An 18,181-nucleotide genomic window follows, 5' to 3' on the forward strand; every position below is an offset into this window, starting at 1 on the left:
TTGACGTTCTAATACCCTCCTTATAGAAGATAGTTCTTTACAGACCAGCAGCTGAGTCTCAGTTACATTTACCTCATCTACAGCAACAGCCATACAAACCACCCTTCCTAGAATAATCTTCAGGTTTTTTTTAATTTTTATTTTTTATATTAATTACAGTTTATTTACTTTCTATCCCAGCTGTAGCCTCCTACCTCATTCCCTCCCAATCCCAACCTCCCTCCCTCATCTCCTCCTTGCCCATCTCTAAGTCCACTCATAGAGGAGGTCCTCCTCCTCACCTTCAATCTGACCCTAGCTTATCAGGTCTCATCAGGACTGGCTGCATTGTCCTCCTCTGTGGCCTAGCAAGGCTGCTCTTCACTTGGAGAAGGAAAGGAGGAGGTCAAAGATAGAGCCACTGAGTTCATGTCAGAGACAATCCCTGTTCCTGTTATTACGGAAACCTACTTTGATACTGAGCTGTCATGGGCTACATCTGACCAGGGGTTTTAGGACCATATCCAAACATGGTCCTTGTTTGGAGAATTAGATGCATAAAAGACCCATGTGACAAGATATGTTTGGTCCTTGTTCAGCTCCTGTCCTCTCCAGGTCTTACTAACTATTGCTTCTTTTATGATTCCCTGCACTCTGCCCAAGGTTTAGTTATGAGTCTCAGCATCTGCTTTGATATACTGGTAGGTAGAGTCTTTCAGAGCCCTTCTATGGTAGTCTGCTGTCCTGTTTCTTGTTTTCTCTTACTTCCAATGTCCATCCTATTTGTCTTTCTAAGTGAGCATTGATCATCTTACCCCAGGTTCTCTTTCAGGTTTAGCTTCTTTAGACATACAGATTTTAGTATGTTTATCCTACCTTATAGGTCTAGTATCCACATATAAGTGAGTATATACCGTGTTTGTCTTTCTGCTTCTGGGATACCTCCCTCAGGATGATCTTTTCTAGATCCCACCATTTGTCTTCAAATTTCATGATTTCCCTGTTTTTAATTACTGAGTAGTATTCCATTGTGTAACTGTACCACAATTTCTGTGTCCATTCCTCATCTGAGTGACATCTGGGTTGTTTCCAGGTTCTGGTTATTATGAATAAAGCTTCTATGAACATCGTTGAACAAATGTCCTTGTTGTGTATTTGAGCATCTTTTGGATATATGCCTAAGAGTGGTATAGCTGTATCTTGAGGAAGCACTATTCCTAGTTGTCTGAGAAAGTGCCTGATTGATTTCCAAAGTGGTTGTACAAGATTACATTCTCACCAGCAATGGAGGAGGGTTCCCCTTTCTCCACAACTCTCCAGCTAATCTTCAGTTTCACCTGTATCTTTCCCTGTTTGGGCTAAAATTACATAAGATGTTTTTTTTTCCTGAAAATATGAGAACAAATTTTAATTAAGATCAGAAAATTCATTGACAAAAACAAACAAACAAACAAACTAGTGCTTTCACTCAGGTGTGGCATGGTGAGCCAAGGAATTGATCAGGCTATTTACAAGAGCAAAGGGGAGGGGTTACTTACAAAAGCACAGAAAACACAGGCAACGATATCTCTGAAAGATCCACCTTGTCATGATAAAATCTTAGAAAAGAGGAAATTCTTAGGAAAGAGTTTTCTGTGTCATTTTGCCTTTGTGAGTTTTTAGTCAACTTGATACACATTTGTGTCATCTGAGAAGAGGAAATCTTAGTAGGGAAAATGCGTGAATCAAGTGGTCTGATGAAGGTTGTAGAAAAGTTCATCTTACCAAGATTGTTGGAATCCCTGGGAATGTTGTCCTAGATGTAAGAGAGAAAACACTGAGAGTGCCATCAGGATAAGCCAATATCTATTGTTCCTCTATGGCCTCTACTTCAGGTCCTACCTTCAGGTTTCTGCCTTGAATTCCTGCCCTAACTTCCACTCATGATGTACTACAATTCCAAGCTAAAATAACACCCATGCTGTCCAAGTTGATTTAGTAATGGTGTTTGTCACGGCAAGAGAAACCTAGAGGACTCACTTGTAGATGTGTCCACCAAAGAATCTCCAGGACCCAAGTAATTCTGTGTTTTATAGCAGAAGAGAAGTATTGTAAGATATTTTAGTTTCCTGGGTATTATATGACTCCCTCATTCTTCCAGGAGAAAACATGGCAATGTGTAGGACCTAAAAACATACCATAATGATACATAATCAACATTTTTAAAGGCACTGATGTCTAAGAAATGCTGATTCACCCACATCCTTGTTTGATCTCTACAGTTATGTAAGAACCCTTCAGAAATAGGAGCTTCTCATCTGTGATTATCACTATCACAAGATGTTTAAGACAGGATACTTGCTCATGAGTGGTGATTCAATCTTAGCTCAATAGTGCCAGGTACAAAAAATAAAAAACAAACAAACAAAAAAAGACAAATATACTTTGTTAACTTGAGTTCAGGTTCCATGCCCTTTATTTACACATGACATTACACCATCAAGCTCAGGAGTTCTTTGATGTGTTTTGAGGTTATATGTTAACTTCTTGATTGATTGAACTTTGCATAAAACCATTAAAATCTGCAAAGAATATCAGATATCAATAGCATTTCATCTTAGCAAGATGCCCATGAAACAGACTTTAGTTTTTCTTTTATTACAGCTGATATGCTTCTTAAGAACTGGAACTTGTGGAAAAGTGCTGGTGTGGCCAACAGAATACAGCCATTGGATCAATATAAAGATGATTCTCGATGAGCTTGTCCAGAGAGGTCATGAAGTGACTGTTCTGACATCTTCAGCTTCGATCCTTATTGAGCCTAGCAATGAAACTTCTATTAATTTTGAAATTTACGCTGTATCTTTGAGTAAAGAAGATCTTGAATATCTGTTTGGAAAATGGATAGGTGAATGGACAAATGATTTTCACAATTACCCATTTTGGACATATTTTTCTAAAATACAAAAACTCTTTAGTGAATATTCTGATGTGATTGAAAATTTCTGCAAAGCTGTAGTTTGGAACAAGAGTCTTATGAAAAAACTCCGAGAATCTAAGTTTGACGTCATTCTCGCAGATGCCATAGGTCCCTGTGGTGAGCTGCTAGCCGAACTGCTTAAGATTCCTTTAGTGTACACTCTTCGCTTCTGTCCTGGATACAAATATGAAAAGTACAGTGGGGGACTTCCTCTCCCTCCTTCCTATGTGCCTGTGGTTTTATCAGAATTAAGTGACCGAATGACATTTCTGGAAAGGGTGAAGAATATGTTGCATATGCTGTATTTTGACTTTTGGTTTCAAACATTTAATGAGAAGTCGTGGAGTCAGTTTTACAGTGAAGCTCTAGGTAAACTGTTCCTTTCATTGTTGCTGTGAAATCCTGACTTGCTGCTTCTCTGAATGTGAGTGTGAGTGGATGAATATAGAGTCATAGAATGAGGCTGTCAATTATGAGCTGATAAGGTAAAAAAATAGAGGAAAATCAAATAGCCTCAAAATAAGACAGAACACTCAGGAAATCTCTAACCTGCAAATTGAGGCAAAGGCGATTTCTCTTGGTGATCATATGATCTTCTCTATGTTTGCCTTAGTAAAGAAACTCTGGGTTTCACTGAACGCTTTAATGACTGTACATAATTACACTAAGAACTTATTACTCGTTACCACAACTGTCTATGTAGTGGTGAAGAAAATATGTTCCCTTGTAAAAGTTACTTCACCTTCAAATTAAAACATTTACTACAAATATCATGAAAGGTCTTTCACAATTAAGTAGTATCTCCTGAAACAGAAATAGTCAAGGGAATTTAGTTTTCTTAGAGTTTGAGAGTTCTTAAACTCATACAACTTATGTCTTAAAGCCTGAAATCTTGCTGTAAAATGCACACGTTTTTATTGCTTTGTTTTTAAAATGCCTTTACACTAAATAGAATATTGACTAAGTTAATAATAAGAAGAACTTGAATGTTAACTATTTATGGAAATATCCAGCTGTACCTTTGACATACACAACTAAGTTATTGTTACTTATACCCTGTGATGGACACAATACAGGAAAAAGGCAAAAAGGAATTGATTCCTGACTTACAGATTATCACAGTGAATTTGAAGATCCAGAGACCAAGCAACTAGCTTCTAAAATGTACAAATGGGACTGAATAGTCTATGAAAGCTATTTTTCTGAATATTTTCAAGCTTCTTTGCAATAGCCAAAATGTTTTACATTTCTTGGTGTAACTTTGGAAGGCAATGCAATTTTTCACAAATTAAAATTTGTGTTAATACATTTATATCAAAAATCACAATTGAAACATTTTAGATTGCTTGTCTGCATTGTTTCATCTCATCTCCAGAAATCACATGCTGTATTCTAGACAAAATCCTTTCACTATTGTACATTTTTACATGCTTTTGTGATACAGGGAGACCCACAACATTAGGTGAGACGATGGGGAAAGCAGAGGTGTGGCTCATTCGAACTTACTGGGACTTGGAATTTCCTCGCCCACTCTTACCTAATTTTGATTTTGTGGGAGGACTCCACTGCAAACCAGCCAAACCACTGCCTGAGGTAACCCTTTATTGTTTCCTTTGATAAAATGCTTTGTCTTTCCGCATGGAAATAGTTCCTTTCCATTATTTCTGTATGTTTGTTTTCATGAGAGATAAAAATGTGGATTAGAACTCTCTTCCAATTGACATATATATTATTTCCTTACTTTAACACATCACTGTGTCTCACTACTTTCAAGAAACATGAAATCTTTTTAGAATATTGTCAGTGATTTAAGGGTTTGGATGTAACTCATAAAGAACTTATATTCAAGAACAAATAGGAAATGCCAGAAACATATGTAGATAATCCAAAGAAACAAAGAAGAACCAATGGCTGCACTAAAGGGACAATATATTCTATTAAAAATAGAACATTAATTAAGAAATTTTGTTTATAATATAATAAATATTTTATATTGTGTTATCAGAGAAAGGCAGGTATGTTGAAGAAATATGCAACTGAGATCCCAGGAAATATCCTAGAATCCTTGTATAGTTACAATGACCTGGGTAGAGTGCAGGGTTAGATATAAGAGTGAATAGAAAGGAGAAAAGACTTTTAAAAACCCATTGCTAATAACTCCAGGTTTAGCTATGCAGGAAGATGACGAAGCAGGCAGATGGTGTTAGAAAGCTACATCTACAAGTGTTCCACACACTTTGCCCTCTTCTCCCTTTCCACTTTTTCTATAACTATAGGCTATTTGTACCTCTATAGAGACAGATTCCTTTGTATGGGGGATATAGATATCTCATTTAGTGTTGAACATTCCATGCCTGCTAATGCTATGTGCCTTGCAGGGTGGGCCTCTGTGGTGATCACCATCATCTACAAATAAAACTTCTGTGATGAGGTCTGAAAACTGTAGGTATAATAATGATGAGTCATTAGAAGTGAGGTTGATACTATGTAACTTTAGTAGAATAATTGTAGGTATAATGTTCTTTTAGAATGTATACAATTTATCCTTGTTCATTCTAATGCTGATTTCTCTACCCACTATCTGATTTCAATCTGGACATTGCATTGCGATGCTTAATCTAAGCATTACCTGTCTCAAGTTTGTGTAAATATGCCACCATTTGTTCTCTATATTGTCAATTAAACAGCCAGCCAATGCTGTTCAATGGAGAGGATAGGGTGGTATATCCTGATCTGGAGGGGAACAGAAGGAATCGAGTAGGAGGAGGATCTTAGCCATTCTGATGGGTTTAAGGTGAAATTTCAAGGTTGTTTTGACTTCCATCTCCCTGATGACTAAGGACATTGAGCATTTCTTTAAGTGTTTCTGTGTCATTCCATATTCCTCTATTGAGAATGCTCTGTTAGCTCTGTACCCCAACTTTTAATTATATTATTTCATTTTTTGCTGTTTAACTTCTTGATATCTTTATACATTCTGGATATTAGCCCTCAGTCAAATATAGGTTTGGTGAAGATCCTTTCCCAGTCTGTCAGATGTCATTCTGTTCTGATGATTCCTTTTTTTCTACCTATTACTTTGATCCGCTGAAATTTTCATTTTAAAATCCTGTATCTTTGTTTATTCCCATGAAGTTCACTATTTTGTAGACTATTGTGAATGAAATTTATTTCCTGATTTCATTTTCATCATTTGCATTGTGACATATAGGAATGTTAGTGATTTCTTGCTTATTTCATATCTCTTAAAGCTTTCCATTGGTTTATTGGTCCTAAGAATATTTTGGAGAAATGCTCAGAACTTTGCAAAAACAGAATTATGTCATCGTCAGTAATAGAGAACTTCCAACTTTACTATTTGTATCACATTCATTTCTTTTTCTAGCCAAGTTCCTCGGGGGAGGAACAAGACTATGTAGAGTAAGGGTTCTGTTAGTGACACCTATCTTGTCTGTGATATTAGAGAAATACATTTTCATCTTACTTATTATGATGTTGGCAATGGATTTGTCACATGCAACTTTTACTATTTTGAAATACCTCCACAGGTACTTAAGTTTTTCAGAACTTTTATCTGAAAGGTTTGCTGATTTTTTTAAAAATCATCCTGTAGAATTATTGAGATGATAATGTTATCTTTTTTATCTTTGATTCTATTGACACACTGTGGTGCTTATTGGTTGTCATATTTTTAACCATCATTAAGAAACCAACTTAATATAATGGTGTGTGATATTGTTAATGTGCCATTAAATTTCGTTTACAGGTATTTTATTCAGGTTCTATTTTATCTATGTTCATTAGGAGGTTTGGATAATTTATGTTGTTTTCTTATCAAATTGTAACAATAGAAAAATATTATCTTGGCAGGAAGGCTTTCCAAATATTTCTTCTCTTTCCACTTTAAGAATCTACTTTAGTAGCATTGCTATTATGTATTCTTTATAGCTGGTACCATTCATCATTGAATCTGCTTAGTTTACAGATTATTCTTATGCAATGTGTGTGTTCAATGTAGTTCTTTTTTCTTCTTCTTCTTTCTTTTGTTTTGGTCAGGGGATCTTTGAAACAGGGTTTCTCTGTACAGCCATGGCTGTCTTTGAACTCGCACTGTAGACCATGTTGGCTTCATACTCAAGAAATACACCTATCTCTGCCTCCTGAGTGCTGGGATTAAAGGCTTCTACCACCACCACCAGGCAAAATTATATACTCAGTTTTCTTTCAAAATTTCCAGATGTGTTTGCATATTGGTTTTATGTTTAAAGCAGAGTTACCATTTATTGAAAGACATTCATAACACAGATTTTAAGCACAGAGATTAGTACAAAGAGAAGAGTAAAGGTAAGACCAAGACATATGCAAATATGGATATGAACTTTGCAAAAGAGTGTCATGATTGCCCTTACAAGGACCGTGTATGGATATAACCTAGAACCCCTGCTTAGATATAGCTCATGGTAGCTCAGTGTCCAAGTGGGTACCCTAGTAAAGGGAACAGGGACTATTTCTGACATGAACTCAATGGCTGGATCTTTGACCACCCCCCACACGTCCTACCCAAAGAAAGGAGCAGCCCTGCTAGGCCACAGAGGAGGACTTTGCAGCCAGGCCTAAAGATACCTGATTAGCTAGGGTCAGATGAAAGAGAAGGAGGTACTCCCCTATCAGTGGACTTGGAAAGGGGTAGAAAGAAGATGAGGGAAGGAGGGAGGGTGGGGTTGGGAGGGAATGAGAGAGCGGGATACAGCTGGAATACAAAGTTAAACTGTAACGAATATTAAAAAAAATCAATTAAAAATCATAGCCATATGCACTTGAATTTTTATTCATTGAAAATACTTTCTTTTATATAATATACTATGGTCAGCTCCTGCCAGATAATATTCACCACCATTCTCATAGCCAACTGTACTTGATGTCATCTCTCTCTTCCTTCTACCCTTTCCCTTTCTCTCTTTCTAAGAAAGCACTAAAAAAGAAAATCAAAGCAATGGAAAAACAAAAAAGACCAATAAGACCAAAACTGTTCAAGCCAAACAAAATGAAAGAAAGATGCCCCCAAAAGAAAAGAATAAGGGCAGGCACGGGGCCTGCCCTGGAGACAACTGATTTACCCAGTGAACATCCATTAGAGAGAGCTGATTTTCCCCTTTGTTATCAGGTATCGGTTGTATATAGCCTCTTAGTTAGAAGTGGACTCCGTGATCATTTTCTGTTCTTGGTGCTGAAACCTCATCTGGCTTGAACCTGTGTGTTGGTTTTACATATGTTGCCATAGTCTCTGTGAGTTTATAGGTGCATCAGGTTCGTGGTGCCTGGAAGACACTGCGATGTTATCATACCTCTCTGGCTCATAGGATCTCCTTTTCATGCTGTTTTTGAAATACCTCCAAATGATCCACTAATTTGAATGACATCTCTAATAGTATTACTTTTTCTTCTCTAATTTATGAGTTTTTGTCAACTTCACTATATTTTGGTCAAATGCATTCTCACAAAACATTGAGTACTGAGGCAATGAAACACTGGTCTTCCTAAAGTAATTCTGGTAAGGACAGACTAAGGTCTGTCCTAGTCCTTTAAATGTTCCGTGTCACTAATCATTTGTGATGTCACACAATTGTCTTTGTAGGAAATGGAAGAATTTGTTCAGAGCTCTGGAGAACATGGCATTGTGGTGTTTTCTCTGGGGTCAATGGTTAAAGACATAACAGAAGAAAAGGCCAATATAATTGCATCAGCTCTTGCCCAGATCCCACAGAAGGTGAGATAAAGTGTTCCCTAGGAGGACAATTGTATTTTAAGTCTACTGAACTCTGAGAGGATTTGAGTAGGAAAAAATCCTGTGTGAAAATAAAATGAAAAACTCTTTCTTATTAATGCCAAACACTATTTTAAAAGAAAAGTATTAATTGCTGAGAATAAAATATCAGTCAGTTTTTGATTGACACTATGAACAGAATGATTATACTCAGACCCATACATGGTTGTGCATACCTGTCACCCTGACATCTAGGGATGAGGTAGGTTGAGCCACTCATATTTAAAGCCCGTTTATACTTAATGGTGATTTCCAAGCTTTCCTGTGCTAATCAGTGTGTCAATATTTCAAAAGAAGTGAGAAGTAAAAAGAAAAGAAAGAATAAAAGGAAAAAGAAATGGAGAAAAAGAGCAAACAAAATAATGAGAAATATGCTGGGGCTGGAGAGATGCCTCAGTGGTTAAGACACTCGCTGCTCTGCCAGAGAAACTAGATTTGATTGATAGCATTTATATAATAGCCCCAAACTGTCTCCACCTCAATTTCCAGGGAACCCAATGTGCTCTTCAGGCATCCAGGCAGCAGGCTCCCAGTGCACAGAATCACATGCAGGCAAAACAGCCACATACATAAACGCGTAAGAAAAAAATCTTTGTAAAGAAAGAGGAAAAATCTTCTACCCAATGAATAATGTAGGAAAATATATGAGAAAAGATGAAAAAGGTCCTGACCCTGAACTGAAGCTACAATTACAAGACTATAAATGCAAGCAAGAATGATGTGGGAAGATTCTTAGAGGTCCCAACTCTGTAAACTGTACAATTGATCATTTCCTAAAAGCACTGGTGTTTAGCTGTTTGTGAGCTACATTTACTCTATAACTTCATACAGATTTTCCTGTTCATGAAGATTTTTTTTTTTATTTTACCAGACACAGAGCATACAGAATGTGAAGACTGATAGTTTGTATTCTAGTTTATGGTGAACACTTGTAACTTAGAATTCAGTTTGATATTAGACATAAAATGTATTCAGCCCAATAGAAAGCATACTTAAAACTTTCCTACTGATACCTTTCTTTAAAATGTTCTTTTTTTTCCTCTTAGGTTTTTTTTTCCCATTTTTTAAAATATTTTTTTTATTTTTTATTAATTACACTTTATTCACTTTGTAGCCCCCCATAAGCCCCTCCCTCCTTCCCTCCCCATCCCACCCTTCCTCCCCCTTTTTCATGCATGCCCCTCCCCAAGTCCACTGATAGGGGAGGTCCTCTTCTCCTTCCTTTTGATCTTAGTCTATCAATGTTCTTAATAAGTTTTATCTGAAATTAAGTAAATACATTTCCTGGTAACAAAGAAATATTTTATTAAAAATGGTAAATTACATCAATATAATTTTGTGCATCAAAATAAACCTAATTATAATGAATACCCTAAAAACATGGGTATAAGGCTCTTAGAGAACTTCTGTGGTAGGCTCCAGTCCTGTTCCCTCTCTTCTACTACCTCCTGTGTCTATCCTGTTTTCCCTTCTGAACAAGGATTAAGACTCTTCCCTAAGGTCCTCCTTGTTATTTAGTTTCTTTAGGAGTATAGATTTTAATATGTTTATCATGTATAATATGGCTAATATCCACTTATAAGTTAGTGTATACCATGCATGTCTCTCTGATTCTGGGATACCTCACTCAGAATGATATTTTCTAGTTCCATTCATTTATCTGAAAATTTCAAGATTTCCTTGTTTTGAAAGCTGAGTAGCATTCCTTTGTGTAAATATACCACAATTTCCATTCTTAAATGGAGGGATCTTTAGGTTGTTTCCAGATTCTGGCTATTATGAATAAAGCTGCTGTGAATATAGTTGAGCAAAGATTCTTGCTGTATGGTTGAGCATCTCTCAGATATATACCCAGGAGTGGTAGAGCTCGGTCTTGAAGTAGCGCTTTTCCCAGTTTTTGGAGAAAGCTTCAGTTTGATTTCCAAAGTGGTTGTACAAGACTTCAACAAGCAGAGAATCAAAGCAAATGCAGAGACTCACAGCCAAACTTTGCACAGAGCACAGGGTGTCTTATGGAAGAAAGGGGTTATAAAAGACCTGGAGACATGCAAGACCAACAAAACAAAAAAGCAGTTCCCAGAGAGACTTCAGAAACTGATGCATCAACCAAAGACCATGCACAGAGAGGACTTAAACCCTCTGTTCAGATGTAACCCATATACAGCTCAGTCTCCATGTGGGCTCCCTAGTAATAGAAGAGACAGTCTCTGACATGAACTCAGTTGCCTGCTCCTTGATCACTTCTCCCTAGTGGAGAGACCTAGTTAGGCCACAGAGTGAGAATATTCAGGCAGTTTTGATGGGACCTAATAGGCTAGGGTTAAACAGTACAGGAGGAGGACTTCCCCTATCAGTTAACTAAGGAAGAGGAAAAGGAAGGGACGGTGGGACCAGGAGGAAATGAAGGAGAGGACTACAACCCCATTAAAGTGAATAACTTGTAAATAATAACAATAACACTTGTGCCATACAGAATTTTGTAATTTGTTCATAGACTAAATGCAAATATAAATGGAAGGACAAAAAAAAATAGAACATGGGTGTTTAGATAAAATTATATACCTATGACTCAAAGACATAAAGTGATATTGAACTTGTAAGGACATGATATATTCATAATCATAAATTACTACTAACTTGCTAAATATATCATACTATTTCAAATCTCCTCTCTCAGTTTCATTAGCAGTCACCTGGATAAAGTTCAACTGAATAATTTCAGTTCCCCAGAGTCAAAGTATACCAAAGCTTTAGAATTTCTGTAGCTGAATATGGTGTTTTCTATGTGTAACAGGTTCTGTGGAGATTTGATGGTAAGAAACCAGACACCTTAGGATCCAACACTCGACTGTACAAGTGGATACCCCAGAACGACCTTCTTGGTAAGGCAAGGGTCAATAAGGAAAACAAACAGGAAACAATATTTCTTTTTTTTCTTTTTTTTCTATTAATTACACTTTATTCATTTTGTATCCCCCCATAAGCCCCTTCCTCCTCCCCTCCCCATCCCACCCTCCCTCCTCTTTCTGCATGCATGCCCCTCCCCAAATCCACTGATAGGGGAGGTTCTCCTCTCCTTTCTGATTTTAGTCTATCAGTTCATATCAAAAGTGGCTGCATTGTCCTCTACTGTGGCCTGGTAAGGCTGCTCCCCCCTCAGGGGGAGGTGATCAAAGAGCAGGCCAATCAGATTATGTAAGAGGCAGTCCCTCTTCCCATTACTATGTAACCCACTTGGACACTGAACTGCCATGGGCTACATCTGTGTAGGGGTTCTAGGTTATCTCCATGAATAGTCCTTGGTTGGAGTATGAGTCTCTGGGAAGTTTCCTGTGTTCAAATTTTCTTGTTCTGTTGCTCTCCTTGTGGAGACCCTGTCCCCTCCAGCTCTTACTATTTCCAACTTCTTACATAAAATTCCATTCACTCTGCCCAACAGTTGACCATCAGACTCAGCATCTGCTTTGATAGTCTATTTCTTGAAGATACTAAAAATGAAACAATTTTTATATTCATTTGCAGAAACACAGAATGGAAAATAACTACCTGTCACTGTTGCCATATTGCCATTAAAAACTATCTACACTATGTTTAGAATCTAAGTATCTCTGGTTCAACTGTACTAAAGCCCCAAGAATTTTTCAGAGACTGCATAGATTTCCTCTTTCTCTCTTGTACCTTAGATTTTCATTCTTTTATTCTACTACAGGAAGATGTCAATGCCATTGAGAACCATAGCCCTTCCTGTTTAACTGCTGACTGTATTTTCTCTCTTTTTTTTGATTAATTTTTTATTTATTCACTTTACATTCTGGTTTTAGGCCCCTCCCTCCTCCCCCAGTTCTACCCGTATCTCCCCTCCCATTTTTCTCAGTAAAGGGGAGTCACTCCAATTCATCAAGTCACATGAGGACTGAATTTGTCTTCTTGCCTTGTGGCCTGGTAAGGCAGTCCCATCAGGGAGAAGTGATCAACAAGCAGGTAACAGAGGTCATGTCAGAGACAGCCCTCACTCCCCTTGCTAGTGGGTGCACATGAAGCCTGAGCTGTCCATTAACCACATATATATAAAGGAGGAAGTTTCAGTCCATGCTTGGTTCTTGATTGTGTTTCAGACTCCATAGGCCCCTCTGAGCCCTGGTTAGTTGGCTCTATTGGTCTTCTTGTGGAGCTCTTGTCACCTCTAGAGCTTGTTATCCTTCCCCTCTGTCCCCACTATTGCATTAGGCTCCCAATATTTGGCTGTGTGTCTCAGTATCTGTCTCTAACCATTGCTGGGTGGGACCTCTCAGAGGACAGCTCTGATAGGTCCTATCAGCAAGCACAGCAGAGTATTGTTGACAGTGTTAGGGGTTGGATTTTTCCATGGGGTAGGTCTTAGGGTTTGGCCAGGCATCGGTTGGACATTCCATCAATCTTTGCTCTATCTGTTCTATCTTTGTCCCTGCATATGTCTTATAAGCAGTATTCGTTTTCATGGGATGTAAGTTTTTATGGATAGATTGGTGTTCTTCTCCCTCCACTGGGAATCTTGTCTAGTTAGAGAGTGTCCTTTTAAGTCCCCATAGCTCCCATTACTAGGAGTCTCAACTAGAGTCCCCCTTATATCCTCCCAGAGGCCTACTTTGACTTAGGACTCCAGCTTGTCACAGAGATGCCCCTACCCACCATTTATCTTTTCTCTGCTGGCCTCCCCTCTCCCAGCTCCCTTCTCTCACTAGTCTGATCTCCATCATTATTTCTTTTTGCTCTCTCTCCCCTACCTTGTTCCCACTTTTCAACCACTACCTTTTTCTTTTCTGTGCAGACAAATGCTCTATCATTACCACAAAGCACTAATGTATTTCATGATGAATTGTAGCTCCATTGCCTTAGATTCCAATAGTGACCATCTTACTGACTGGACAGTACATATACAAGATGCAGTGACATAACTATTTCTATGTAAATATTCTATTTGCCATATGAATTTTTAATGTGACATTGTGGTGAATTCTTTGAGAATCTCTGTTGCTGATTACTAATATTTATTATAGACTTTCCTTTTAGTTAAACAGAGGTTATTCCTAAACCAGCTGTATACCTAAACCACCACACAGAAGCTAAGATTTATTTAATTAACCTAGAGCAAAATGCTGGAAAATATTTACTCCATCCTAAACCTCCAAACCCACATACATTCCTCCCTTTCAGATTACCCACATTACAATTGATTTTAGTCATAGCTTAGGTCGGGTTCATCTCTCCTGGTTCCAAGTCCTCTCCTGCCAATATCTTCTCTCAGATCTCTCTTCTCCCACTCCCTTATTTCTCCTTCCCTCTACACCATGATGTCCCATCCTATTCTCTCCATTGCTCAGCATTGGCGGGTTGTTTTATTGACAATACAGAGAACAAATGGTGACATATTTACACAAACTTGAGACAGCTGATGCTTAGAATAAACAACCCAATGCAATGTGTGATTAAAACCAGATAGTGGGGTAGAGAAATCAGCATTTGAATAAACAGGGTAAATTGTATACATTCCACAAGAACATTATACCAACAAATTTCATATAATATATTTTAGTCAAATTAAACCATCAACTCCACCTTTCCTCTTTACTCCTCTCAGATCTATCTTCTCCCTTCCCAAATTCTCTTTTTTTTCTACTGGATTATTTTGTTGCATCTGTACATACATATGAATACTCAGATACAACCTGCTGAGTCCATTTAGTATTCCCCTTATTTATGTGCGTTTGGACTTGCCATCTCAAACCGGATAATAAATTTGGAGTTGTCCCTGAGAAAAACTGATTCTTCCTCCTCCAGTACTCATTAAGTACCTGTACCTCTTCATCTGCGGAGAGGGCACTGTGAAATTTTCCACCCCTACACTGGCATTTAAACTGATATATTCATTACAATGATCTTGTTTAGGCCACTATGAAGTTGAGATTCAGTGACTGCAGTCTCCCTGTACTATATAAAGACACACTCTCAGAGAAGATTTCCTTGTCCCATGACTCTCCTATTTTTCTACCCTCTCTTCTGAAATGTTTTCTGAGCCTTATATATGTTGTAGATGTAGCATTTGGAGCTTTGTACCTAAAGGTCAGTTGTCCTCTGTATTTTGAAAACTCTGGCTTTCTCTAATAATCTCTGTCTGCTGAAAATAAAACAGAAGATTCTTCAATGAGGAATGAGAGCTATATTGATATGTGTATATAAGGATATGGATTTCAATTGCAATTAGAAATTACACTGGTTTGAAAAAGTGTTAGTTTTGGGGTCTTTTCTATGTTTCAGAGCCTCAGAGGAAAGTAATGCCTGGTACTATAACACTAGCACATGGATTTTTCCCCACTGATTTCTTTTACTGACAATCTTTCCTTCAGTTTATTATAAGACAATCTTTTTTTTTTCATTTTTCAAGTCTTGAGACACATGCTATATTTTTTTAAATAGCATTCTCTTATCTCTGCAGTCCATTTAATAGTTCCTTGCTAAAAAATAATCCAAAGCAGTTTCATTGCAAATTTGTGGCATTGATAATAATATATTTTCTATGAGAACAGTCCACATCTGAGGTATTATATTTTACCTCTCTTTAATATTATAATCAATAATCATGTGAAAATTCTTCTCTTTATAGGTCATCCAAAAACCAAAGCTTTCATAGCTCATGGTGGAACCAATGGCATCTATGAGGCAATCTATCATGGCATTCCTATTGTTGGGATTCCCTTGTTTGCAGATCAACCTGATAATATTAACCACATGGTAGCCAAGGGAGCAGCTGTTAGAGTGGACTTTCACACACTGTCAGCTACAGACCTTCTCACTGCCTTGAGGACTGTCCTAAATGAACCTTCGTGAGTCTATTTCTTTTGTTTAATTCTTTTTAAAGTATTTTGTTTTGTGTTTTGAGATAATGTCTCACTATACAACCACAAGACTGACCTCACCCTCATAGATATCTGCCTGCTTCAGACTCCTGAGTGCCGGAATTAAAAGTATGTGCCATCATGCTTGGTATGTGTAACTATTTCTCCATCCATGCTGATCAGCATTGTGCTCTTTCACACTAACCTATCTCGGACCTCTCTTCCCTTCCTCCTCCAATTACTGTCTCTCCTGATCCTTCTGTCCTCAAGGCCTTCGAACTTTAGCCATACCTACATTCCTTTGGTCTGCCCAGGTCTGTTGCCATTTTATTATTAATCAATCAAAAATAACTTCTTAGGCAAAGTTTATACAGCAAGGACAAGTATACTGAATGTGCTCATCTGGGCAGCAACCAGGTCTTGGGGACCAGTAATTACCATTAGAATACATGGGACCAAACCAACACTCAGCACCATCATTATTTTTTTAAACAGGATCTCACATTGTAGCTCTGAGCTGGTGCCAAATTCAGAGGGATCCTTCTGCTTCTGCCTCTGACGTGCTCAGATAAAAGACATGTTCTACTATAGTCCAACACTGCAAAGGAAGTTGTGGTGACTGGCTTCGGTAAAATGTGTTCTAAATTCAATTATATGACATGCTGTTATGGTTTTGAAAAACTCTTAAAAGAGCTTATATTGTTTATCACTCTAAAAGAAATATCATGTCTAATGTCATAACCAACATCGAAGACTTCTAAGCCAATGGTGTCAACCAAAGAGCCTATGTTCGTAGATACTTATGTTAAGGCCTGGACAATGAGATAAAAGCTACAGTGTTGCATAGATAGCAGTCAAAAAATGAGAGACAGACAAAATTAAATTTATACCAAACCCAGAGGAAAACCATTGGCAGCTTCAAGTCTTACCAGAAGACAAATGTATCTAATCAGATTGTCCAGACTCAGAATAACAAGAGACAATGCTGCTGGTTCTCACATACACAGTCTTCTAGGCTAGAAACAGAATTGGATTTTCTTTCATTGTGGTGAGAATTCTGATGGAAGTTCTGTGCAAGGGACAAACATAATATAACCAGTATTTTCATTTCATTTTCAACAAGTATCTAGTTATAGATAAAAATTAGGAAAAAGAGGTAGAAGAGAAGAAGAGAAACTGAAACTGGAAAGCAGATATCCACCATGATACATGGTCCCTGTAAAGCTTAAGACAATTCTGTGTCTACTTCACTTATTGGTCTTAAATCATGCATTATATATTCTTCATATATATACATATATATATATATGTATATGTATATACTACCTTACCAATTTTAAAAATATTGTTCAACTGCAAAATTTTCAATTACAAAAAACAAAACGTCCTGTGGGGAATAAAGCAAAAACAGCCATGACATGTAACTGAGGTGCTGGTGTGTGCTGCTAAACTGGTTGGATGTGGATGCAGGAGTTCATTAAGTAGCACAAGGTCAGTGTCAGCTACACACCAAGTCCAGAAAAAAAATTGTGCTGCACAAAAAATATTTTATTGTCCTCTCTGCCACAAATCTGTATTCTCTGCCACCTTACACAACACAGCATTTGTGTGGAAATCTATGTGGTTAATACTGAATCATTTGTAGAGCTTTTTTCCAAACCACCAAATGTTAGGTAAGTCTGCAAATTCACTTATCTTTAATTTTGATTGTATGCATTGTTTCTTCAGCTATAAAGAGAATGCCATGGGACTGTCAAGAATCCAACAGGATCAGCCAGTGAAGCCCCTGGACAGAGCTGTCTTCTGGATTGAGTATGTCATGCGCAACAAAGGAGCCAAGCACCTTCGCCCAGCTCTCCATGACCTCAGCTGGTTCCAGTACCACTCTCTGGATGTGATTGGGTTTCTGGTGGTCTGTGTGGTAGCTGTGGTATTCATCATCACAAAATTTTGCCTCTTTTCTTGCCACAAGACTGCTAACCTGGGTAAAAAGAAGAAAAAAGAATAGCTGCATTGAAGCCTGAAGTAGAGAGTTCTGAGAGATGAGCCTCTGCCAGTTGTTTCCAGCAAGAAAAGGTTTTCTTGTCGGATTTTTTTTTCCCTCTGAACCAAGACAGTGCCAGGATTCTTTCAAGATTGCTCTCCCAGATTCACTATATGTTTAAACAGGCAAATTTTCATGTCAAATATACGCTTGAGGTTATAAAAACAAAATCATGTGTTTGCTTTGGAATGTTTTGATATAATTGAGGAGCTATTATCCCCAACACTCACTGAGCTTAACCGTAGTTTCCAAAATTCACATGGGCATTAAGCCTTGGAAAAGGCCCCTCTAAGTATCACTTACCTTTATAAACACCCAATGTGCCTTGACTTCATTTGGTGAAATACTTATCTTTTTTTTTTTAGCTACTCCTAAGTAATAGTGTTTGGATGCCATGCTTTTGAAATAGACTCACTCTTCACTCTTCTGCCTGTCTAAGGAAAGCCATTGTTTCTGGTTATTTTACAGTAAACAGACCTCCCATTGTTTATTTCCTGAACACC

At 37.7% G+C, this 18,181-nt stretch overlaps 1 protein-coding gene across 1 annotated transcript; it reads left to right on the forward strand.

Annotated features, from left to right (window-relative positions):
• Positions 1–2,548: 2,548 nt before the first annotated feature.
• On the forward strand, positions 2,549–18,007 carry LOC129675521 (UDP-glucuronosyltransferase 2B1). Its single transcript, XM_055605491.1, has 6 exons — positions 2,549–3,307; positions 4,383–4,531; positions 8,574–8,705; positions 11,557–11,644; positions 15,403–15,622; positions 17,363–18,007. Exons 1-6 carry the CDS (start codon positions 2,584–2,586, stop codon positions 17,640–17,642), a joined length of 1,593 nt encoding a protein of 530 aa, XP_055461466.1. The 5' UTR covers positions 2,549–2,583; the 3' UTR covers positions 17,643–18,007.
• Positions 18,008–18,181: the final 174 nt, after the last annotated feature.

Source organism: Psammomys obesus, unplaced genomic scaffold, assembly GCF_907164565.1.
Source record: "Psammomys obesus unplaced genomic scaffold, mPsaObe1.curated_primary_1811, whole genome shotgun sequence".
In the NCBI taxonomy this organism is placed as follows: domain Eukaryota; kingdom Metazoa; phylum Chordata; class Mammalia; order Rodentia; family Muridae; genus Psammomys; species Psammomys obesus.